At 36.3% G+C, this 26,906-nt stretch overlaps 1 protein-coding gene across 1 annotated transcript; it reads right to left on the reverse strand.

Moving 5' to 3' along the window:
* Nucleotides 1-26,863, reverse strand: LOC136255099 (sacsin-like). Its single transcript, XM_066047818.1, has 4 exons — nucleotides 26,765-26,863; nucleotides 18,518-18,609; nucleotides 15,472-15,730; nucleotides 1-12,763 (listed from the first exon to the last, which is right to left on the reverse strand). Exons 1-4 carry the CDS (start codon nucleotides 26,796-26,798, stop codon nucleotides 201-203), a joined length of 12,948 nt encoding a protein of 4,315 aa, XP_065903890.1. The 5' UTR covers nucleotides 26,799-26,863; the 3' UTR covers nucleotides 1-200.
* Nucleotides 26,864-26,906: the final 43 nt, after the last annotated feature.

The raw sequence follows: 26,906 nt of genomic DNA on the forward strand, positions 1-26,906 counted from the left end.
TCAGAATTCAGAAATTTGTGTATTGTGTACAACATGACTTACACAGCACACACAGTTATCACCATAGCTACTAAAAAGTGATCTAAACCATATATGGATGCATGTCAAAACAAAGGTATACATTATAAAATATACTGGCTAAGTACATGACCTCTTACTAATGTTCAATCCGTATTATGTGTGTGTGGTAAATGTTTGGCTTAATCATCATTTTCTATTGCTTGCATCATAGCTTCATAAATTCTTGTTGCAGCTTTGAAAGCTTTTTTAGCTGTATCATTAGTAAATTTCTCTCCTGGAACAGTTGGATAAGGGTATCGGTTAGGAAATCTAGTGTTCAGGTAAAATTTCTCCAATATCTCTGCATCACTAATATTGACAGAACAGCCTAACTGTACTAGCTGACGTGCTGGCAACACAAGGTCGTGGTTGTTTAAACTAACTTGTCCTAAGCCACATTTAGCATACATACCAGCCTTGAGGGACTTTTCTGCCACTTCATGTGACATGAAACAAGCTGCAGCAGATACTTCATTATCTGTTGCTGAGGCATTCTTAAGCACACATAGAGCAGCATAGTCATATTTAGCTTGCTTGATCCATCTCTTTGCTTCATTGAGATCTTTATGGGGATTAGGAATGTTCCAATCACCAGACACTCCTCCTGCTGGCATTCCAGCATTTCTTGATCTAAATCTTTTGTGTGAAGAGGCAGTTTGATTCCACTGATGAAACTGACTTCTCCATTCTGATCTGTCATGGCCATCCACCTCATCCTCAGGAATACCTCCCTCCATTCTTTCAATTACTTGAATCAGATACTGAAATTCGGCTGTAGCACTTGGATTTTCAGGATTTTTATCAGGGTGATACTGCAAGTACAATCGTTTTATGGCTTTATTTCGTTGCTCTTTGGGTAAAGCCCAGGCAGCCTTCACAGCATCCTTGATCGCTTTTTTACCACCTGTATTTTTAACCTGTTTGCCATGCTTAGATGAAGTTGGACCATCGTACAGTTTCAGTTCTTTACTTGAAGATTTCGTACTCATGGAAGTTTCCTTACTCAGCAAAAATTTATAAAGTTCTAATACAGACACTTCTATTTGTTTGTCATTTCCAAGGGCTATTAGAAACCTTCGCTGCATCATTCGTTGCATATTGTCTTGTACAGTGTCGTCACCAATTTGGTCTTGGATGACTTCATGCAAAATCTGTGCATACACAATGTGCTCATGTTCAATTTCATAGCCAACCCATTCTTCAGGATTAAAGAAGTTCAAAAAGTTTTGATCTAGTCTCTCATGAAAAGCATGGGGAATAGTATTGCCCAAAGTAGGCTTTTCACTGACAGTTGTGAATGACTCTAATTCATCAATACCACCTCCAGGTAAGTACGACTTGATTGTCTGCACAACTTCAGAAATAGATCTACATTGTAACATATCACTGACAAATGCAGTCAATTCAGGGAGTTCACTGTCTTCTGTGGTAGTAAAACATTCTGTTGATTTCAAACGTAATATCGAGCAAAGCTGTTTAGCAAGTTTCAGAAATTCAGTACGACGATATGAACTTTGATCATTTTTCAGACTCAGTGTGTAACAATCAAATGATTTTTCTAAAAAGTATGTTTTACTTAATACCACATCCAAAGGAATAATACGTCCATCAATATTTATTTTTGGCTGAACTTGCACAGTGTTTAAATACTGGACATCAAGACTGGTTTGAAATTTACTCAGTATATCACTCACAATAGGTGGAGTAGGGCCATGAATACAGCAACTAGAATATGATTCTAATGCTATTTTGAACTCTTTAGAAAGTAATATATCCTGTATAATAGAAATATGTGGATACGTGTATTCTGCTGGAGTACAGTCAAGCATATCATACATTAGTATTGACTTTAAGCTTCTCAGTCCAACTCGTTTTGGTAGATGTTCCAATAGATCTTCCATTTTCCATTGTCCTATACCATCATCAGTCAACAAATTCAAGTAGGCATACCCAGCAGGAAGTTGAAATGGCTGAGAAGTGGCAACATCATTTATGAATAGCTTAGAGCATTCCATTAATCTGTTTTGTTCACTAAGAAGATAAAGATGCTGCAGTTCATCATCTTTTGCTTCTTCTGTTGTTTCTACTTGTTGCAGTAAATGAATAAGCTGCTTTGTAGCTTTTACTATTATACATCTAGTGTTAGCATCGATTTCATCACTCCCAACTATATCATATACTGATTCAAAGATATATTGAATATGGGATAATTTTAAGGATCTACATACTCCAATATTTGACAGAAAGCTCATTACACTGTTAGCTTCCTCAATGAGTGGATGCAAGAAAGGATAGTAAGGTTTTACAAGAGATGGCTCCACACACAACACCTGTGTAGGCCGAACTAAAGCATATTCTTTGGAAGATGATAATTTAACTGGTAAAAACTTCAACTTCGATAAACGTGGTTCTAACTCACTGCAGGCAAGATTGAAATTGCCTTTTTCCTTTAGTTTCCTTTGCACATACTCTAACATTTTAACTGGTACTTCTGGTAGTACAGAGCTATCAGATAATATAGTACCTCTGTGACGTTCAAATCTGGAAAAGCTAGCAAAATCACTGGTTGACAGATTCTCTAAATTAGAGAGCACAGTTTGTACAAGTGGGTGCAGTACTATTCCTAACTTTTTAGCTTCAGAACGTGAAAAGTCAACAGGCAACGTCACTAATGGTAAAACAGTCCACACAAGGTATTGATTTGATGCTATCGAAGAACCTGATAGCTTTGTTAATGAAATTGTATCAGAGCCACAGCATACTATATGCTCGCCCATTTTTTGTTCCTTGATAGAATGTAAAAGCTTGTTTTCCTTTACAACTGCAATAGGAATCTGTGAAATGTTTGCAAGGCATTGAGGTGAGTGAATATCCTTGTATATATTTATGTCTTCAAACTCAGACCATTGGAACAATGCATTTAGCAACACTAAAGATGCTTCTCTAATTTTATGGATGTTTCTAATGTTTGGTAAATGATTGCAAAATGATATGTACTCTTCTGCTGTAGGAGCAATTCTTAACCCAAAATACTTTAAAAAGCCCTGCCATTCTTCACCTCTCAAATCCATTGGAAGAAAGGAAGATTCAGAGCAAAATGTCTTGAATATTGGCTCATTGTGGTCACAGAATGATTCTATCCTGTGAAAGATTCCTGAAGTATCCATGATACATTTCAATGACTTCAGTGTATTTACAAATGCAGTTATTTTCTTATTACCACTTAAGTCCTCCATTGCTTTCTTACAACCTGGATAAATATTTTCCTTTATAAATTTAAGATGTTCTCTTTGTATGTTTAAATTGAAACTATGGAAATGTGGAAATATAAACCTACAGTAGACATCATACTTATTAATGTTGTGCAGGTTTAATTTTTTTGCTTCAGGCTTTAAACAAGCCCATGGAGCTGCAGGATCTAAAAATATCACATCTTCAGGAACGTGGTTAATCCATTCTTCCATACCAGTCATGCACACCTGCTTGTTACACCATATCCATATTTCAGATGCTGAAGCAAGGCTAACTAAATAACCATCAATTGTAGTAAATATTGGTAGTTGTGACAGATGCTCTCGATTTAAGGAAGATGAATATGGGATCAGTTTTAGAACACCAAACAAACTTTTCATTTCAACTTTGCTGAGGGTTTGAAAGATTGATTGATTTTCAACTAAATAGAGGTTGTTAAGAACATCTTCAGGATTAAACATACTTGGTAATTGAGTGACAATGTCATCCAAGGAATCACCCAAAATCTTATGCTCAATCAAAGGTATGTGTAACTTAGTTAGAAGTCTTCTAACTTTCTCATTATCATCATACTGTACTCTAGATCTGAGTAAAAAGCTTACTGTACTTCCCATAGGCAAAATTTCTGATGTTGTTGAGTAGACCATACCATCATTTGCAGGTAACAAAGAAAACTGATTTAGTAATTGTTTACCATGCACACTAAAGGACTCATCATTTGCTATACACTTCAAGATATCTTTAAATGTCTGAAAATCCATTTCTGAAAGAGAAGCTTTTTTTGCTCCATGCCATGATAATGGAAGGTTGCTTGCTAAGATTGCGGCTATGCAAGAAAAATGACCACTTTTGTCAGAGTTAAACTTAAGAATATACTTACTATCAGAATGATAATGTTGTTGCAAATCCTCATGGATAAAGCAGTGTTTACTTTTGGAAAACACTTTCCAACTTGCTGATAAAATTATTGTGGAGCCATCAACTAAACTATGCAGTTGCATATCAGCTGTTACTAACAAACCCAGAGAACAAAACTCCTCACAAGTTTCATATCTTTTTAAAAAAGTGTATTCTTCTGTCATTAAGAAATCTAAAAGTATAGCAAGATTATCTACACAATTGAATTTTGTGCTTGAAATGTCGCATGGAAGAAAGTTACCGTAATAAATTTGTTTGCTGAACTTGATGTAATACTTTATAACTGAATCTTTTGAGACAGAAGACAACTGCATTTCATTTACCTTGTTCATTTGATGACAAATTCTCATTGGGGAATCAATCAGGTTCATACCAATAGATGCTAAGACATTTAAAATATCAGCTCCCAAGCCAGGAGAATGAAAGTAACACTCATCAGGTTCACCTGGCATGTGCAAATTATACCATTCTACAATGTACATCTTAGATGTAGCAGTTGGATGAACTATTCTTTTCTCACCACTTGGATTTTTACATTTAACAAATTTAGCCAACACAGGCACATTTAGTTCACTAAGTGCTTTATAAACATCCTTAGTTAAGGTTAACCATGGTTCAGTATTGCATCTATCAAAATCAGGGAAAAGTTTATAAAATTGATCCAAAACCTTTTTTAAAGTTGTTTTTAGTGAAGGAGTCCTATTCATGCTTACACAATTATTTATAAAGTATGCATAAGACACGGCAATGGCTTCTAAGAGATGTTGGTTCCATTCAATTATTGCATTGACCTCACTGCTACTGCTGAAGCTACTGTCATTACTACGACTAATCCAAATACTCTGACGATCAGAGTGTAATATGAAGTGACCATGTATGTGGACAGGTAAACGTGTTTCACCAGGTAATGGAAGAAAGCAGAATGACTTCCCAATAAAGTTCTCAGCTTTAATAGGGGAAGCAATTCCATGACAAGGTCGACATTCCATATTTGAAGGTTTCAAATGGTTCCAATTTAGTTCTGTGTTTTCAACATTTCCTTCTCCATGTTGAACCAGCCACTTTTTCTCTTCCCCATTACAAATCAAAGTCATTTCAAAGAAAACTAGCTTTGCAGTGCTACCTGTTGCTTCAATACACTTCTGTTCGCCTCTTAAACCATTTACATGAATTAGTGGGTGCAAAGGTCTCCAACTAAACACACCATCAATCACACCATCAATCACATATAGCCTGAGATCCCTAACATTCTGTAAAAATAGTAAAGCCTCAGAGACTTGGGTTACCCAATCCATTAAATCTTTTTTAAGTTTCTTCAAGCAAAAGAATGTCTTGGAAATTTCTGAATGTTGTGCCATCTCTTCGGTTAACCTTAATGGAAGGCGGAACAGTGTGCCATTAGCTTTTAGCTCTGGAAAATGACTTAGATCGTTTTGGAGATATGATGATTTCATGTCTGCAAATCGCTGCCAAATTTTACTGATATCTTTATACATTTTTCCTGCCTTTTTTCTTTTATTGTGTGCAATAAAGTGACGGTGTGGATCCATTATGCAAAGTTTTTGATTGGAAATAAATGAAGGACAATCTGTAAAATGGTACACAACATTAAATCCAATGCCATACTGCCCAATTGTGCTATCATCATTTCTTTTATTGCCAAGACCAATTTTCTGAATACCAACAAAATCATCATCACTGAATGATGAGTTGTTCCAAAACAGTAAAGCGGGTCCTTGTAGATCTTTCCATTGTTCTGAAATAACTTGTTCGCTATTATGCTGGCGCATGTCCAAGATAACAAATAGCTCTGTCGCTCCTGCATCATCAGCATTTTGAAGAAGTTCTTTCAAAAATGTTACATCACATGGATAATCCCTTAAAATATTATTTAATCGTTGCGTCAACTTTTCCTCCTGCCCAAAATCTTCTTCATCCTCTTCATTAGCAATCTCTAAATCTTCAAGTAAAACATTTTTCACTGGCTCTACACCAAGATTTATTGCAATATCCCTCTCAACAAACCCATGGCAAAAAACATACTCATCTCCAAGGCTGCACCATGGTGCATCATTATACTTTAGGTCATTGGTGCTTCGGAGAACAAACTGTTCATCTGGAAGAAAAACTGCACAGTCACCAGGTATAGTTTTATTAAGCTTTGGCAAAATTATTCTTACTAAATTATGAAAGTTGTCTGGAACACTGTTTTCACCATACAGCTCTTTTATTTGGTTAAGAGTATTTAGCAATGTTTTAATGCTAAACTCATTGCTTACACCTAAGTATTGTAGTATAGGATGGAGTGATGGTCCCATCACACTACTAGGAACACAGTATAAGAAAGGACCATTGGTTTCCCAGTCAAATGAGACACAAGCAGGATGCAAATACTCAGTGCCATTCCAAATGCACGTTTTTCCCTTAATACATGACAAAGACTCAAATGAAAATCGGCCATTCTTTATCTGCCTTTCCCAATACTTGTACACCTCCGTAGTAATGTGCTTAGCTGCTTGCTTCAATTTTCCTCCTCGATCCTTAAAGGTACCACTATGAAACCAGTCTAATAATATCGCAAAATGCTTAGCAACATCTTTATCTTTAAGTGTTTTATTTATTCCCAAAAGTTCCATAAGTCTGTCAGTAGCTAATAAAGGTTGTGGGTCAAAAATAGCAACCTGTGATCCACATGCATATGCAGTGTTTATATGGTACGCTTGACACTTTGTCAGGTCACGTCCACATAAGAGATCAGAGGAATCTCCTTTCCATTGAATTGGATAATGTTTCGGTTTTGGCATAGGAGGCAAGAATGCTACTGTTTGTAATTCATTTCGTGTTTCATGAGGGCAACTGTGAATTCTTAAAGTATTCACGACACAGTCAATCAATATTGTCAAATAATTATGTGCTCGCTCATGATTTTCCATGTGCCATCTTCGCATCAGCTTTGCTCTGTCTACAATCATTTCCCAAGATAGTGTTGTCATCATCCCAAGTTTTAATAGGGTATGATAAATGAAATCATTTTGTTTAAGGAAAGCATCGCTAGGAAACATCCTTTCCTTAAATGAATACAACTTTGAAATGTTGGACTTAGGGTCAATGATGTCTTGGGGTCTTTTAAAAATCTTCCCATCTGGGCCACAAGGAATGCATTTACTGCACCTTATCAATTCTGGTAAAGCTTTACTGTGCTTCTTGTTGGCCAGAGTAATCAATGAGGCAGTGACTATTGCTGTTTTATCTTCCACGGAAACTATTTCTAAAGTGTTATCCTGGTAAAACAGATCAATAAATTGTTCTTCATTCATTATTTGTGCATTAAAATCTCTTTTACCTCTTAGCTTATTCCAAAACACACTGGGAAGATGTACTACTGGAAGCTGTAACACATTAGCAACTCCATGCAATGATGACCAAAAGTTCCTATTAAATTGTACTGATAAAATATCATGTGAAAGAAATGTGCAGTCTTCAAGTGTCATCCAGTTACCAAGTGTTTTAGAATAAAACAGTGCATGACTGCTTAAGAGAATGGAATCATAAAATTTTGTTACCAGAAATTCCCATGGATTTGTATCCTTCAACCTAACAGGCCACAAAGAATGGTAGTCATAATCAGTAGTTACTTCACATTGATGCATTCTCTTTAAGCATGACAAAAGGTTAATGTAAGCTTCAACCACCACAGTTTCCATTAGCAGTTTGTTCCAGTTTGACTCTTTTGTTGCAGTACTGGCATTGTCAGACTTCCATATTCCACGACGGTTGGTCATAACTGCAAAATTACTACTAACATGAACTGGTAGTCCAGTCTCAATGTTTAGTGGTAGAAAACAGAAACACTCCCCTTTGACAGCCTCAATACAAAACTTCTGATCAACACTACCTACCAACTTCACAGCTACAGAAGCTGTACGGTGCATTTCTTCTCTGCTATCCGTCTTTGCCTGACAAGAACTGGTAGCAATCAACCACCACTCTTCCCTAGGTTGATATATATCACTAGTAAAAGACATTTTGAAAGCTACTGAATTAGTGTCATCACATCTCCACTCTTTGTGTGTAACTATATCATACTGCTTTGTAAACTTATAATCAGATGATTTATGGAATGAAATTTTCTTGACATTATTCAAAAACATCATCAACTTTGAACTGTTTTCTCTAACTTGGTCAATCATCCCTTCCAGTTGTGATTCTGTGTAGACCTTGGAACTTATTTTGCTCCTGTGTTGTCTTAATGGAAATCGAAATAAGGTACCATGAAACTTTCTTTTAGGATTAAATCCACCAATTCCTTTATAAGGAGTCAGTTGGCTTGAATTTTTAAAAAGATGATGTTGAGTAAAATTTATTTTAATTCCAGGATTGTATTCGCTTTTTATTTCTTTACGTAGACACTGAAGTGTGGGATCAAATACCATAAAATATTCTCCACTTACAAATGAAGGAACATCTGTTATATGATAAACTGAGCAAAACCCAACTCCAAACTTTCCAATCTTTTGTGGCTTGTTCAACTTAGTTTGCCCAGCTATCTTCCTGATGTTCTCAAAATCCTCCTCAATAAATTCAGCATTGTTGTAGAACAACAGTGTAGGACCATAGCTGTTAGCCATTCCAGGAAACAGGAGATGGCTACTATCATGTTCCCTAGTGTCATAATATATTGCCACTTCTGTAGCTCCAGCATCATCAGCATTTTGTAACAACTCTTGAATCACACTAGTGTCTTTATATTCCCTCAGTATTCTGTTAAGACGAGTGGTGAGTGGTTCAGACTGACCGGCTTGCTCAAAACAAAACTCTTCAGAATTAGCAATCATTGTATTGAGTGGCTTCAGTTTAAGTGCACAGCACATGTCATAACTGACAGAAGGATGGGCTAAGAAATAATCTTGAGCAAGATTACCTAGTGCTTCTTTATCATCTTTTATCCACTGCAAATCTTCATTTAAGTAAGCAACTTCACTAGCAGGCTTAAGAATTTGTCTAGTATCCTTACTCTTCACTGGCACATAAATGTACTTTTGTAAACTTTTTAATTCTTCACTGTCAAAATTATGGCACAACCACTTTAAGATCTTCTTTACTATGAGCTGTACAATACCAGGAGTTGTTGTGACATCTGATTCACACAATTTTAATACTGATAATACATCTGATACAGTGATCTCTTTCTTAACACCAATAGAACAGAATAATGACCTATACTGCTGAAGATCACTGGGTAAGATATACCAGTAAGGCTCTAGTTTACCTACAGTCATACACTTCTCATCAAAAGAACAAGCCACTACACTAGGTAGTACAAACTTGTTATCACTGACTTGTACTACTTTTGACTGACTCAACAATTGCCAGCATGAAGAACTGATTTGTTTATTATCCACTTCCTTCTGAAGGAAGGTATATAACTGTTTTATGAGTGCAATCAATTTCTTGTCTTGAACTTCATTTTTGTGTTCAATTAAATTCAGAAAGTGCTGAATTGCTGCATCCAAAGGTACATTTTGTGAAATATTTAGTGATGCTATTAAGTTGTCTGACAGTGGCCCTTCATACTGAAGAATCTTCATCTGTGAACCTATCAAGTTAGGAAGTTTCTTGTGTTCTTCTGGTGAACTACTGGCATGCAAATTTTCAGCAAACACAAAATGACTATCGCTAGACCCTTTCCAACCAAGACATTTTGGATAACCTTTAGGTGGTGTAGTAATAACAGGTAACCATTGTAGAGAACGAAGGCTTTGACCTAATGGACAACTATTGTAACATTCACTCAATAACTTGTTACCAGTGGGAGAGGATAGAAACTCTATAATTTTGTTTGCTCTCTTCACTTCATCTTCATCATTATTCTGCTGACAAATAAATTGGACAATTGTGATTACATCTTTAGCTGTAATTGTGGCACTAACTTTCATACCAAGTTCTCTTAAAACTGGAAAATGCCTTTTTGCAAATGGAGGTACAGGGAATACATTTAGACCCTCGTAGAGACCTTGTAACACAGGATCTGTTGGATCACATACTACACTAGGTAGACATAATTCACCATCTTCATCTGTTGGCAAAAATTTTAGTGACTGAAATTTATCTAAAAACAGATCATTATCTACTTGATTAACCAAACTATGATATTCTTTTGGCTCTAGTAAAATAGATGAAACCTTTATTACATCATCTCTTGCCAGCTCATCGTTTTCAATTGCAGGCAAAATTAAATGGCTGATAATTAGTGATTTTTTAAACTTCGTGCACATACAAGGCAAAACAGAGCATAGTCTATTGGCAATTACATCCCTACAGCATAACACCAATGGAGTTTGTGGCAAATAGGGAATATAGCTTTTGGGACATTCTGATTCTGCTATGAGTATGGTAGTATTTGTTTCACCCAAAACACATTGAGCACTTAATATGGACTGTAATTCATTGGTTTGCAAAGCAGAAAAAATTTGTAATGTATACAGTGCAGTTTTATACTCTTCATTGTGTAGTTTCATTTTGTACTGAAACAAGAAATCCTGCAAAACATCAGCTTCTTCATTAGTAAAATTAACATCTGTAGAAGCAAGTCGTGATGAAAGCACCCTTAAGAAGGTGTGTGGTGACAAAGTATGGACAAAATCATCAAGTTCTGAGTGAGACAAAAAAGTGAAATCATCAGTACAACAAATGTAGCATCCTAATTTTCCAGCAGCATTTATGAACTCAGAACTGATGCTTTCATCTCTGTCACACAGAAGTACAGGTGACTGATGTTTTTTAAGTAATGGAACAATTCTAAATGCTTTAGATGTTTGTTTATAATTGATTGGAACCAGTGGTACACTGATGAAATGTGACAGGGGGTGTTTCTGTACCCATTTCCAAAATGATATGAGCCAATTAATGTCAAACATTTCTATCCCTGATTTTCTTTTACAATAGCCATCCTTAAATAGCTGAAGCTCTTTCAAAATTGTGGCCATCATCCCAAATGTAAAAACTCGCAGCTGAGTGCATTTTGTTTCAGCCAGCCTTTTCAATTTTTTATGCAAATGCTTGTTTTCAGCCTGCAAACTTACTAAAATATCTTCCTTAACAGCCAACAACTTGGACTCTAAAAATTCTTCATCACAAATATACAGCTTCTTTTTAGTATCTCTTTTATTAAAGGCTACAAATGTATTGTTTGCTACTGGAAGTAAACACAAATCAAACAGATCACTGTATGCATTGTCATCGTCATCATCATCATCAAGGCAGTATTTAAGCAGTTCGAGTTTTTCTTCTCTTCTAATGTCAACATAGCTCATGGCATTCTTTTTGAGGATTTGTCTCACCAAGTGTGGGGTGATGATGGTAAACGGATATGCTTTAATGTAATTAACTGCTTCCCATACTTTGTCATCAAAACGTACAACTGTTTTACCACAAGTAATAAGCACATTGATGACAACCTGAGGACATGCACTAACGTCTGGCACTACAAGAACACATGACTGTAGTTTAACCCAGCCACCATTTTGTGACCAAAATAATCGACTATGTATTAAACGTGAATACAAAGGCTTCAAAATAACTTTCCAGTTTGTTTTGTCAACAATAGCTGCACTTGGCCAAAAGGAATAAAATTCATCTAAGCTACTACAGTGATCCTTTAAAAGACCAAGCAGGCAATTTTCATAACAAGATGGAAGCATTTTTGATAACAGGAGCTTATTCCATATTGCTCCATCATCATTCTTCATATCAGAGGTTATCCATTTCAAACGACGACGATCCTTGTTTAACCCAAAGGTACCATGAACACACACTGGTAATGGTGGATTAACCTCTTTACTGTCTGGAAGAGGCAAAAAACAAAACAATCTACTGGAACATTGGGGAGTAAGTGGCAAAGCTAGACCAACCCAAGGAAGGTTGCACATTTTAACAGAAGCATCCATAATTTCTTTATCTGCAGAGCCAACCTGATGCATGACAAACCAGTTAGAGCGTTTCGGCACCCTGAACTCAGTATCATGGATATTAATGTCAATTCTATACTTCACTTGTGGGAATGTGACACTAGATCTAAAGTTGGCATGATAGCAGGTAATGTCATGAAAGAAACCTTGTTTAATTTGTCTTGTATGATCTCTGTAAGCTTTTTCAGCTTCAACACAGAAAACTCTACTTACTTTTCCTCTTGCGTTAATAAAGTGTACTTCAATCTGTTCAATGTACCTTAAAAACAACAGCAAAACTTCTGCATCACTCTTTAAAGCATCCAAAAGGGACTTGAGGGTTTCAACACTGTACAACTTTTCTGACATATCTGACAGCTCATTTCTGAGTGGAAGCCTAATCATGGTACCAGAATAATAGCTGCCATGCAAGCTGCAAGGATCATTGAATCTAAAGGGAGAGCACAGATCACTACTTCGAAGATCTCGACTTGTGAGTTTATATTTATGCCCAGGATCTCCTTTCCAGATCCTCTTTTGTGGATCCATGAAACAAAGCCACTTTCCACTAAGAATAACTGGAAGATCTACAGAAAAACACAATGAGCTTAGTAATTATGAATGCAATGATCAATCAAGTTGAAATTATAATAAAGCCCTTATTATGGACAAATAACTGAGTCTTTGAGATAAATTCCAAATACATACACACAGAAGTATCAAGTGAGGAAAGAAACCTATCACTTTCTTAAAATTATAAGTGTCCAGCTGCGTACCTGGTTTCCTGAAAGAGTTTCATGTGTTTGTGCTTGCCTGTCTGTAAAATTCTATAGCCTAGTACATGCAAGTTTTATTTTAAAAGTATCCAGGGTTTACATAAACAATTAGGGGTAAATTTGCACTACAATAAATTTCTACACGAACTCTGAGGTAGTTTGTTGTGTTGGTTTAAAACACAGGCATGATGAAAAGGCATTGTGAATGTCTTATCTAACGTGAATAATAAGTGATCAGGGTGATCCAGTTGATATTGTATGCTAACAAAATACTGCTACATGGGGTCTGGCAGCACTGAAAAGTACTGTTTAGGCATGTGTACTTTAAACAATTATTAAACTGTGTTGGTAAAATAATAAATAAAATCATTCCATAGGATTATTTAAATACTGAGATAAATTGCTAGAAAACCATGGTGGGCATGAGTAATACTCTCCTAGCACAAAACTGTAATCACTTACTGTATTAAGTGCATGCACTAAACAAGCGCACTGTATTTCTCAAATAATTCCTCTGAAAATTATAAGTGCATGAGCTTAATAACAGAGTCTACAGTATCCCTACTGTGCTCAAGATACATACCATAATGAAAATGTACACAGTAGGGATATAACACTTCTTATTAGGCCTGAGCCTAATGTGCCCAAAATTTTACCTATTATTCTTTCCAGAATTTCCCAAAAATTTCTCCTATTATTCTTTTTTTATTCTTGTACCTAACCTATTATTCCATAATAATGCTCATTTAGTTTCTTTAGCTATAGTCGCTTAGTTATCAAGATGCTGATATAAGTAGTTTTGTCAGAATTAATTAATAGCTAGCCAAAATTGAAGCATTCCACCTTACACATAATTGTTATAGCCATTACAACAGGCTTAAAATGGCTATCAGGAATAGTTTTTCAGTTATCAGTGTATTAAAGCTATAGCTATAACTATATGCTAAGTTCAGTAGATAATGATATCAATATGTTAGTAGAAAGACTTAAAGAAATACACTGGTATGAGATGTACAAGTTTCAGAATTGCAGATAATCATGCAATTAAATCCCTGATGCTGTCTGCAGATTGTTAACATGAAACGATCTGACTGTTCTATTAGAGTATTTGAGCGTTTTATTAGAGTATATCGATCTTTTAGAGGCTCTTCAACCTCTTTCAGCCAGCACTCGTATAATAATGCCAGCTATCGGCTATCATTCTTAGTAGCTTACTTCCTTCTTCTAGCTAGCTAATCAAGAAGAGGCACACCCCTTAATTCCGACGATTATTCTCGTGGACATCCGATAATTCTAAAATTAAGCCTGTAACCATCCTATTATTCCGGAATTATTCTCACGAAATTGGTGACCTATTATTCTCAAAATTATGCCGGCATATTAGGCGCAGGCCTACTTCTTATTGTTTTATTGTGATTTAATATCGTGCACTACTCCAGCTGGTTTCAGTACTTTTTATCAATATGCTATGGTCCATACTCTAGTTCAATTTTTTGTGCATTTGTCTGTTAACGTTTTTGTAAAAATTATTATGACTAGTGAAACCAAAAGAAAGAAATGGCACCGTGCACCGCAACTATCAATTATCATCTGAGAAGTGAAGTGCATCCATTACGCTTCATTGTCAGCTATGTTCAACCCGCTACACAGCATTACAAATCAAGAACTGACCGAAAAGCACCTCTGCAATTAAAGTAGCTATCACAAAAATATGGATGATTTCCATTACAAAGGGAAGCCATCACATGCTACCACCAAATCGACGCCTTTCACTGTCAGCAAAAATGAATGGGACACAAAGGAGAACACTGGTAAGTCCATGAAGAATTCATTGTACGTCCTGCAGTATACTAAAAGGCACATGACCGGATCAAGCGACGTCGAACAGTGAAACATCAAGCTCGTAGTGTTAGCCATTATCGAGTTATGCTTGTCTGAAGGCATCAGTCAGTCAGTTACCCAGTTGGTCAGTTACCCAGTCAGTCAGTTACTAGAAACTTCTGTTTAATATTTTTTCTATATTCCATAGCAACTTGTTGAAAGCGGTTCGGGTCAATCTGTGCTTGGGCTTAGTTTTACCCAACCAATACTGCCTCATCATTGTCAGGGAAAAGTGATGCTGGTTTTTGGGTGATGTTTTTCATGGGCCATGCCCAAACGTTTGTGGTCCCTGCTATACAGGACTATCGTACTTGTACCTGTACATTCACTGTGCTTCAAATTCTCTAAAGACAATAAATCTTCAGCAAAATTTTAAACTTGCATACATACTCACCAAGGCTGGTGATAAAAATTGTACAGGTACATTGTGCCAAAAAATTGGTTATGCAAAGTCAGATCAGATTATATGCACATCAGTAAATTTCAATGCCATAATTATAATGGTTTATTTTCAAAGGAGTTTAATTTTCAAAAGACAGTAGTTCTACAAAAATTTAACTGTGGCTTTGCTCTTGAAGGAACACATTGTATTTACATAATAAACATACATACATATGTATGTTAATATCTTTGATTACCAGTAACATGAAAAACTGAATTGAATCCTATTCCAAATTTTCCAACTTTGAATGGATCAGAACGTTTGTTACTTCGCTTTAGTTTCTGTATATTAGTCCAGTCTTCATCAGTAAACACTGCATTATTGTATGCCAACAGTGCTGGTCCCTGGAACTTTGTCAGTGAAGGATGAAGCAGGTTGTGTTGGCCATGTGATCTCTCATCAATAAAAAACTTCACCACTGTAGCCTTAGCGTCATCAGCATTTTGTAATATTTCCTAAAATTTAAAATATAGTTTCATTTCTATAAACTGTATTACACAAAAAGTCACAAAATACACTGTAAGATAAGTACAGTAATGTTGATGCCAAACAGCTGAACTGTAAAAAAACATGACCTACAAATATCATCAAAAGTAGTAGCCAACAAATGGAAACAACAACTTTAATGACAATAAATAAAAGCTTAACCCTTTTCAAACAGGTTTGGTCCTACTGAACTAAACTTTATTTGGTTCTTGCTATAAACTAGGAAATCATAAAGTTCAAAGAGGGCTCACTGGGTCTCCTCGTGTCCTTGTTATAGGACTCAAGAAATACACATGGCTGTACTATTAAAGTTAGCATTCAACTGTTTGGAGTACTGTGTTCCTACAGATCACAATCAACTTGTGCAAAACAATAGTCCTAAGTAAGAGAGATATGGCTACCATTTACGTATATACCATTCACTACAGTTGTATACACCACAGGGTATTACAGTCACTTTTATAATGTCCATACACACTGCATGCATCTTTAAGGTGGAAATTACTTGTTAGCATTATAGTATATAAAGGCCACTGCTCTTTTAATAAGCCAACTTAAGCATGGTGTGATATTTACAGTGTATACACTAATCCACCTGCCTATAACAGTCACCTGCCAATCACTGCCAATAAAAGTTGGCCTGAAGGTGACTGGTATAGCCAGACTACACTGTATCCACACAAAAACAGCCAAGCTGTGAAAAAATGGTGCGGCCTTAAAAAGTCTGGGTGAAAAAAGTGAAATCAAAGGTGGCAGCCTAGAAATGGCTGCAATGATGTTAATGCTAATAAAGTTTAACAATGCATACAGCCATTATTAAAAGTTATTAACACCATTGCAGCCATTTCTTAGCTGCCATCGTTAATTTCACAATTTTGTCACCCAGGATTTTCAAGGCTGCACCATTTTTTTCACAGATTGGCTGTTTTGTGTGGATTTCACTTCCTTTTGTACTTTATAAGACCCAAAAACCAGCCTATGGCTTTCTTTGAGGTTTGTTTTTACTCACATTTCTTCTTTTCTATGCAGACACAATGATGATTATTGAAGACAGACTTATAAATGTATTGCATTGCATGATTTAATTCAATATTTGATACTATTATTGTAATACTTTAATATAATAGAGTGCACATTATTTGCATACATAGAATGTTCTAGAACAATCTAGAACTTCTATTGGTAGATCTATGAAATTACAAATGTTTGATCATAAGCAGATTTAAACTAGAAATTACATTTATAAAGCAGGAATTAAGTGAGGTGATCAGTCAAGGCAGCAGTGGTTCAGTGGTTAAGGATGCAGGTGTTAGGTACGGTGGTCCCTGGTTTGAACTCTGGTAAGGTTTTTTTGACATTTTTTGTACACTTTTTTTACCCCATGGTGACTGCTCTATTAGAGTATCTCGATTCCGCGATTTTACACTTGCTTGGTTTTTGCTTTATAACTTTGTCGCTATTGCTATTCAAACCATCAAAAGGCACTGCTACGATGATCAGCCTATGTACACACCAATTTTAAAGTTATTCCTATACTTGGTTACCCTGTAGCCATAACAGAAGTTTGATTTTTTTCTATGTGAATAAACGCTCATAACTCCTTGGATATTCCTCAGATTCACAGCAAACTTGGAATGTGAATTCACTGTTACACGCTCTTCATTTGTGCCAAAGATCGAAGCAAAATAAAATTACACATTTGCATTTTATAGCAATTTTTGCAAATTGTTCAAAAAGAAATCAAAGCCCCAATAGCCCCAATATGGCATAAGAAAAAATGAAGAAATTAAAATGAAACTTTGAACGCCCATATCTCACAAATGGCTGTTGCAAATTTAATCAAATTTGCTGTGTGGCGTACCCTACCTGGCAGACAGCTACGTAATATGATACAAAAATGGTGTGCTTTGGAGAAGGAGCCATGGAACTATGCATGTGTGAAAAAGCTGTTTTCTCTCTTCCTGTCAATATACTCATGGTGTGGTGCACCGGCTTTCTTGGCTGCACAACATACTACCGTGTGTCTTGATTTCATAAAATTCAAACTAGCTAGGCTTAATATAATCTTTTTTTGGAAGTCTTTCTTTTGAAAATAATTTCCACCTAGTAAAATTGAAACTTTGTGAGTGGTATTATGGGTATGTACTGAATTAGACTTATGGACTTGAAAAAGTTGACTGCTTTATTACAGTGACTGTTCTATTAGAATGTTTTGATTTTTCAAGTTGATTTTATGCATAACTTGCTAATGCATCAACTATATATTCCTAGAATTCTGTAATCATTCCAGCATTAATTCTGGTTCATGTCACCTCATGATTCTTCATAAGGACATATAATAGGCACAAATTATATTCTCATTATAGTGTGCACACACTATTAGAACATTCAGTAAAATTAGGTTGCATATAAATCAAGACACACGGTAGTGTGCCATGCAGCCAAGAAAGCACCACACCATGGGTATATAGACAGGAAGAATAAAAATGTGATTTTCACGCATGCATAGCTCCAAGGTTTCTTCTCTAAAGTAAATTTTATTTTACAATATAGCTACCCACCACCTTCAGTATCCCATTAACCAAATTTAGCTATAGGTAAAAAATCGCCTTAGTTGTTCTGTCCAGTTGTTCAAGAGATATATACAGTATACAAGCCGTCAAAGTTAGGCTTAATTATCTTTTCCTTTTTTTGTTTTTGTGGGGGCCATATACATGAAACACCAACAACTATGATTCACATATACAAATGCGTACCTTAAAAATCTGACCGTCTGGGTACTCCTCAAGAATTTCTTTTATCTCATCAGTAAGAGGAACTTGTTCTTGCCCAAAATAACCTTCTTCATCTTCACAAATTCATTAGTAAGATGTGATTGGTAAATACAGTACCATTCAACTATTATTATCATATTTTTAGTATGCACAATATACAGACTTCAATAAGCTTTTAGTTTTACAATGATTGATTACTAAGTATAACTACGTGCTAAACATTGAGGCAAAGAGTTATTAGCGATTATTCACGAAAAATAACACCAATATGTTGTCACGCCTACAGGGTAAACCGCTTATGGGAAGAAGCTGAAAATCGGTGGGTGAATAGGTTAACTATTGAACCTCAAACCTTTTGTGGTTTGAAAGAAATCGAGATAAAAACCAGGAAGATACAACGAAAAAAACCAACAGTATGTAACAATTATGCAATCGACTACTTTCCACGCCTACCAGAAAAACCGCTTGGGGTAATGCTTTGAAATTCGCTGTACAGTTGGAGTAATCATCTTAGAAAAGCTCCTCAATGGTGTAGAAGAATCAGACTTAAAGCCACGGAGTTATAACACTAAATCAAACTTGGTGAAGCAAGTGCGAGATCGAGATACTCTAATAAAGCAGTCACCCTAATAGAGCAGTCACCCTGAAAAGAATTCAAGAGATCAGCTAGAAACTAGTAACCTGTATAGAGATCAGCTAAAAGCAAATCGCCCTGTAGAGAGTTCAGCTACAAATAATTCACCCTGTAGAGAGATCAGCTAGAAGAAGTTACCTTGTAGGGAGTTCAACTACATAGTTCAGCTAGAAGAAATCATCTTGTAGAGAGTTCGTCTACAAAGAAACCACCATGTAGAGAGTTCAGCTACAAACAGATCGCCCTGTAGAGGGATCAGCTAGAAGAAGCTACCTTGTAGAGAGTTCAGCTACAAAGAAATTATCATGTAGAGAGTTCAGCTGTAAACAAATCACCTGTAGAGAGTTCAGCTACAAACAAACCACCCTATAGAGAGATCAGCTAGAAGAAGTTACCTTGTAGATAGTTCAGCTACAAACCAATCATCCTGTAGAGAGATCAGCTAAAAGAAGTTACCTTGTAGATAGTTCAGCTACGAACAATTCACCCTGTAGAGAGATCAGCTAGAAGGACTCACCTTGTAGAGTGTTCAGTTACAAAGAAACCACCACGTAGAGTTCTGTAATAAATATATGTATTATATATAATTTGTACATTTCTTGATAAAATCAGAAATATTTAAAGTATTTAACATCTGCTTCATCTTTTCTTCTTCCTGTGGTAAAGAAAAAAAGATAGGTTTAAAAAGCCCCAAAGCTGGCCATAGGCTGGCTTTAGGGTATACAAATACGAAAAGAAGTGAAATCTAATCCAAAACAGCCGAGCTGTAAAAAGAGTACGGCCCTCAAAAGGGCTATGGTGAAAAAAATGTGAAATCCAAGGTGGTGGCCAAGAAATGCCTGTGATTGTAGGTTAATGGTAAAAATTTTAATAACGACAATTCAGGTGAATTTTGTGCCAAGACCAAGCGGCACCAAAATTCACCTGAATTGTTGTTATTAAAATTTTTACCATCAACCTACCATCACAGTCATTTCTTGGCTGCCACCTTGGATTTCACATCTTTTTTTACCATAGCCTTTTTGAGGGCCGCACTCTTTTTTTACAGCTTGGCTGTTTTGGATTAGATGAGAATATCTATCTTGAACATTCCAATTCCATCTGTATATTGACCTCAACAACTTTGATTCATCAGCTGTTTATGAAGTTGTACAGAAGATTATGCAGTTCAGGTATTTTATTATGTTTAGTAATGATATGTGGTCCTCCCATTGATATACATCTACTTCACAGTCTTCAACATGTTATTCAAGATAGTGTGTTGACATAGAAAGATGTACAGAGGCTGGAAGTACAATAGTACAATAGATGAACATTACAATAACAGCTTTCATAGTTTATGAAGAATATATACAAGCCTGGCTAAAATTGAAAACATGTATAATAATATTATTTCATGAAGAGAAGTGACATGGTGGAACAGCAGGAATACATTGCATGTTGAAACACTTGCCAACCCACTAAAACCATTGCAGCAAATGTTGAACTAAGCATCACTTGTACTATAGTATAGCACATGAGGACATTACCGAGTACATAAGAATATCCTTGTGGTTGTGTTATTTGTCAACTCATGTACTAATCATGAAGGCCGTGTACAGCATCAAAGAAAACAGTTATTAAGATTTGGATGTTATGAACATCATTTACTATGAAAGTATTTCTCTAGCCAAACTAAAATGAGTAATTCACTAGAAACTCTAACCTGGTTGAATAAACGGGGGGAAAATACAACTGCTGAAATTTGCTAATCTGCAGAAATTACGCAGCTTGAAAAATCGTACATATGCAGTACGAGTAAGTATAGTTTTGTGTCAGATGTAACACCATGGTAAAGACCATAGATGTAACAAAGTTATAGTTTTGAAACTGAAAAAAAAAATCATTTAAATGAGGGTCATTAGACATTGTAGAATCAGGTTGATGTTTACATAAACCTTCCCACAATCTCATACAGTGTTCATTCAAAGTGAGCTCTAAGTGAGAACCAGAAGTACAACAGAAAGTAGACTCCATGCTGTATAGCTTTTGTTGCATGCATATAATAATAATTATTCACATGAGTCCTAAGATGCTGAATAGTTGATGTCATATATACACATATCTACGGACATAAAGTGGGCATGTCACTTTATTAGAGTGCTAGACATCCTAAGATACCTCACTGATTATTAACTGTCAAGAGGAGAGATATAGAGTAAGGCTGCTTAATTTGACAAAGTTCTGTAACATAATCAATGAACAGTTAAAGGACAAACAAACCATATCTATGTTTATATGCTATAGAATATTCAGTTATCAGTTTGTTATTAAAATGAAAATATACTACATAATTCTAAACTACAATAGGTCAATGGTATATAAACTGCATACACAACGGTGTATGGATATATAGAAGATTATAATTTTTTTTCAAATTCTGGATACTGCATAATAATGGACTACATCTAAATTCGGACACTACTGCCCATGTACCATATAGTCACATATTTATTCACAGTGAGGGTGGTGTGGTCACGGGAGGTGCCTAGTTGAATAATCTTGCATATTGCGGCAATATGGCGTTGACAAGCTAACTCATTGCAAGAAATTGTTTAAAGGTCTGAGGGGGTTTTACTGCAGTGAAGGCAGAGTTTCGTAGAGTCAGCTTTACTCAATTAAGTTGGTTCCATGTAAGTGATTTGCATCTAGCTAGCTACACCAGTTTAGCACTTACCCAACAGCCACTTTACTAGTTAAAAGCCCAAATTTACACTGCAATAAAACTTTTTGAATAGTTATTATGTTATGTGAGATCCTTCTTATAAAAATGTGTTATTGCTAAAGCTGACTTGAAATGCCATAAACAAACTGTTTACTAAAAGCAATGCACTGGAATTTGTACATTGGTGGCCTAAGTATAGCTCATGCATTGAGGATTAGCAAATAGGTGCCATGGCAAATGTAAAAAAAGAGAAGGATTGACTACTGCTTGCCAGCCGCTGTCCAGTATTATGCATCACTGCTCCATTAATTGATGGTCCGGAAGACCTCACAAAAGTACAGCTCTCAAATCCACAGTGGGTGCATTATGCTTCTACAATTTTAAAGAAAGAACAGGTAATGTATAAGTACTTCAAAGTAGTGTAGTTTCATTTGCAGCTATTAGCTGGGTCCAGGTGATATAATGACATTCATGTGATGGTGTCCATAGAATAACTATGCAGTTACTTTATATAAACATTTACACAGTACATGTTATAATACTATTACTGCATACAATACTATTACTAGTGACTGCATGGCTAAGAATACATGCACTATTTTCTGTTATAATACTAGTAATCAGGGCAATTAGCTCCTTCAGACCTAGTCTCGCATGCCAGACCCATAAAGGGTCTGAATACCATGCCAAGTCAAGTGGGTTGGGAGCATGCAACTACTTCAGACCCTCCCGATTGGAACTCTCCTCAGTCCAAGAAAAATCCTAGCTACATACAATGAAGAGTGATTTGGAATTCTACAAGAACCATTCTTGACATACCACATGCTAATACGAAGCTATACACTGCAATGAATTCTGGTACAATTTCATAGATACTGATTTTTAAAGGGAAAATAGTGTCAGCCAAGAAGGTTGTTTTTCAGCTATTCCCTGAGAGTACAATAAAATAATACAATACAAGTACCTACATAGGTAGGGTCTGCAATGAAAAAATCAAAAATCATGAAATTTACTCCCCTAATATTCCAATCTGCAGGGTACGTCAAAGTATTTTTCTACATACCGCTAAACCTTATTTATCTTTCTCCATACGACAAGAATTGCAATTGTTTTGTGCTGGAAATTGTGGAAAATTGCATGTTCTCCAGATGAAGTATGGTTTCCTTCCCATACTTGGCATATATATTCCAGGTCTATGCCTGATTAAAACCACAGTAGAAATAAAATTATTAATTTGCTATTGTGGATTTGGTACGGAGTTGTTCTTTGCCGAAAACTGACCATTTTTGGATTTGGAGCGACCCAGCAATCAACAAAAGGAAAGCCAACAAACCTTCACTATACAGCAATGTGGTTTGGTTATCACTTTATGCACAGCACAAGTTTCATATAAATCTGAGCTTTCCTTCCATCAAACTAAGCAGCATGAAATTTCTTTTTTCGCATCTGAGACTAAAACTGGAGGCTTGGCTGCAATATCTCCAAGTTTGGTATCTCCAGCAAGTTATTTAGGCTTCAACATTATGTTGTGACCACCTAATGGTATTGGTTTCTGGTTAGAAATAGATCACGTGATCATCGATTCATTTCTGTGCAGCACTATTGCTACAGGGTTAGCTACGTATAGTGGAATTTACAGGAAAAAATTACTAGCATTTTAAATAAAATTTAACTGTGTACCACTGACAAAGCTACTATAGGTAGCTAGCCATAGTAAAACTTGGGTCCTGCCATAAAACACCAGGGTTATTTGTATGTGAGATCAATATACAGTACTCTAATAAAGCAGTCATGCAAACTCTAAAGCAAGAAGATTTAAATATCAGGGTAAAGGTGAAAATGGAAAGGAAACCTCATACAAGAGTATCCGATTGCTGCCTGGGTACACACTGTTAATGAATATACCTATGGGCAATATTTATAGAGAAAATGATGCTGCTAGAGTTTAAATTCACTAAATGATCATCTTACATAATTGTATCAACATTTCAAGAAATATGTATATATTGGTATGAATTGGCCACCTTGCACTACTGAATTACACAACTTTACACACTTTTGATTAGCTAACTAGCTATTAGCTTCATATAGTTAACTGCTACTATAGTTCTGAATCTGTGTATATAATAATTGTAGTGATATGTGTATATAGGTCCTTCTAGGATGATTATGTGTGCTGCTAAGCAAAAATTCAGTAGACAAACTCGCTGTCAAAAATTTGACAAATTCTTAACAAATAATTAATTTTGCAAGCTTTAAATTTCTGTCTTGTTTGTAGGATTTGCAAGCTTGTGTAATTGTACAGAATGTTGAGCTTGTGCATTGATATTATTCATGTTGTGCATTCTTATAAAATTTTACACTGCAGTGGGCTTAAAATTAATTATGAAGTTCTGTAGTTAAACCTATTATTATCATTAAAATTACAGATAAATGCTCGTGTTATGCACACTGTAGTCAGGGCCGCCCACAGGGGGGGGGGGGGGGGACAACTGGGGCATTTTGCCCTGGGCCCCAGCCTGAAAGGAGCCCCAGGAGGCCCCATGAAGGGCCCCCTGAATACCTGTTTAAAAGATCGATATACTCTAATAGAGCAGTCACAGTATTCTTCAGAGGAGCAGTGTAGCAAGCTTATAGATAAGGAGATATGGTTGGTGATGGGTAGTTATTGTCATTGCCAGCAGGTTGTGACTTTTTTTTTTTTTTTGGTCTTCACCTTACAACTTGGGTGAAGGGCCCCACTTTAACTCTTTGCCCTGGGCCCCTTAATTTCTCTGGGCGGCCCTGACTGTAGTAGCTATCTGACAAGATTTTTGGTATACTGTGTATGATATTATTGTCAGTAGTATATTGTGTGAGATGCATAGACATACTGTTTGATATCCTTTATGAGTCATAAGCTTACGGACTTATGATTCTCAGTAACAGGTCTGTGTCTTCCCACTAAAATTAAATATGAATCAGTATTTTTACCTTAAACATGCAAAGTTATTGTGACTTGCGATTACTAAAGTAATAAATGATTTATAATAATCCTCACATAAATTCACGAATGGCTACACATATATAGGTAGTTCTTCAAAGTGTGGGTCATATTGTTATAGAGTGCTGTACACCATGGTTGTTGGTATATATAACTCACCAATTTCACTTTTACCCTGATATTTAAATCTTCTTGTTTTTGCATTCCACTTTCTTACTAAAGAGATCTAGAGACTGGAGACTGTTTGCATGACTGTTCTATTAGATCTTGCATACAAATAACCCTGGTGTTTTATGGTAAGACCCAAGTTTTACTATGCCTAGCTACCTATCAGTGGTGTCACAGTAAAATTAACGCAGTGGCTATTTATACTGACTGTCAGTGTAAATAAACACCACCAAAAGCTACTGACACCGGCCATAAAAATACTAGTGAAATTTTGCCTGTTAGATTTCCACTATGTAGCTAACAATGCTGCATGGAAAATAAATCATTGATCATGTGATCCACTTCTAGCTGTAAACCAGTATGTGCTCACAACATAATGCTGAAGCCTGAATAACTTGCTGGATGGTCCAAAACTTGCAGCCACACCTCCAGTTTTAGTCTCAGACGCAAAAAAAAAAGAAATTCATGCCACTTAGTTTGATGGAAGGAAAGCTCAGATCTATATGTGAAACTTGTGCTGTGCAAAAAGTGATAATCAAACTACATTGCTGTAAAGTGAAGGTTTGTTGTTGGCTTTCCTTTTGTTAATTGCTGGGTCGCTCTGTGCAATTCACACTGTATGGAGAAAGATAAATAAGGTTTAGTGGTACGCAGAAAAATACTTTGATACACCCTACAGGTTGAAATAGTAGGGGAGTAATTTTGTGATTATCGATTATTTTCATTGCGAACCCTAACATATGCAACAAAACTACATTATACAAAAAGAATGTTTGGAATTCTTTCACAGTTTTAGTACTGTACAGAGCTTCAAGTAATATGTTCCAAATGGCTGTGCCCCTATATGCCAATGACGGTATAATTAGTTCTAACACTGGGAACAAATAATCTGTGTAAATTTCTACCAGACCTCCACAGCATGTGAAAAAAAATCCATGTAATTAAGGAGGAGAAATCTTGTTGAGAATCTTAAAAAGTTATCAGAAGAAGGCAATGATGATGGATGATGTAAACTTAGAACTTGATGGAGTTTTCTAAACTACGAATGCCAGTAGCCAGAATTTGATGGTAACCGTACAGTATCACAATAATCCAACACTAGTAGAATATATGCTTGGTAGTAGTCTCGTCCTTGCAGACCCATTCTCCGGGGTGGCGCTTATCAATTAGAGATTATAAGCGCCCCCTCCCTCGCAGACCCATTCTCCGGGGTGGCGCTTATCGATTAGAGATTATAAGCGCCCCCTCCAATCGCAGACCCATTCTCCGGGGTGGCGCTTATCGATTAGAGATTATAAGCGCCCCCTCCAAAAGCAGACCCATTCTCCGGGGTGGCGCTTATAATCTCTAATCGATAAGCGCCACCCACGGAGAATGGGTCTGCGAGGACGAGACTAGCTTGGTAGAGCAACTGTAGAATTCTAGAGGAACGATTTATAGCAATAAATATCCTTCTAACTCTACCAAGAACATATATATATATACATACACATGGGCTTGCCGTTGCCAAGTGAGATGTTGATCTAACAAGACACCCAAATACTTAGAACCTCGCTTAGAACAAATAATTATGCTTTAAGACTACACATCAAGGTAATCTATGGTTTATAGTACAGGCACTGTCGGGTGAACACAGGAGGGAGAGTAGCGGAGTCTGTTATCCTAGGGGCCTAAGCGAAAATTAACTGGCCAATTTGTAACACACAATTGTCTACAGGACATGCTTAAAAGGATTCTCACCTGAATCTGAGTCGGTTTCCATTATGGATTCCATGCCGCTTTAGTGCAAAGCTTAGATGATATCAAGCCAGCACTCGACGCACCGGCGTCTACAATGAGTCTGCAATTTTCCGGATTGGGGCGTCCCCCCGATTACGCATGA

This window comes from Dysidea avara, chromosome 5 (assembly GCF_963678975.1).
Source record: "Dysidea avara chromosome 5, odDysAvar1.4, whole genome shotgun sequence".
Classification (NCBI taxonomy): domain Eukaryota; kingdom Metazoa; phylum Porifera; class Demospongiae; order Dictyoceratida; family Dysideidae; genus Dysidea; species Dysidea avara.

Excerpts from the sequence above, each read along its gene's own strand:
- LOC136255099 (XM_066047818.1), bottom strand. The coding sequence starts at position 26,798 with ATGGAATCCATAATGGAAACCGACTCAGATTCAG. Across the intron at positions 18,610-26,764 it reads GGAAACCGACTCAGATTCAG|ATGAAGAAGGTTATTTTGGG; the intron begins GTGAGAATCCTT and ends GAATTTGTGAAG. Across the intron at positions 12,764-15,471 it reads TTCAGTTTTTCATGTTACTG|ATCTTCCAGTTATTCTTAGT; the intron begins GTAATCAAAGAT and ends GTTTTTCTGTAG.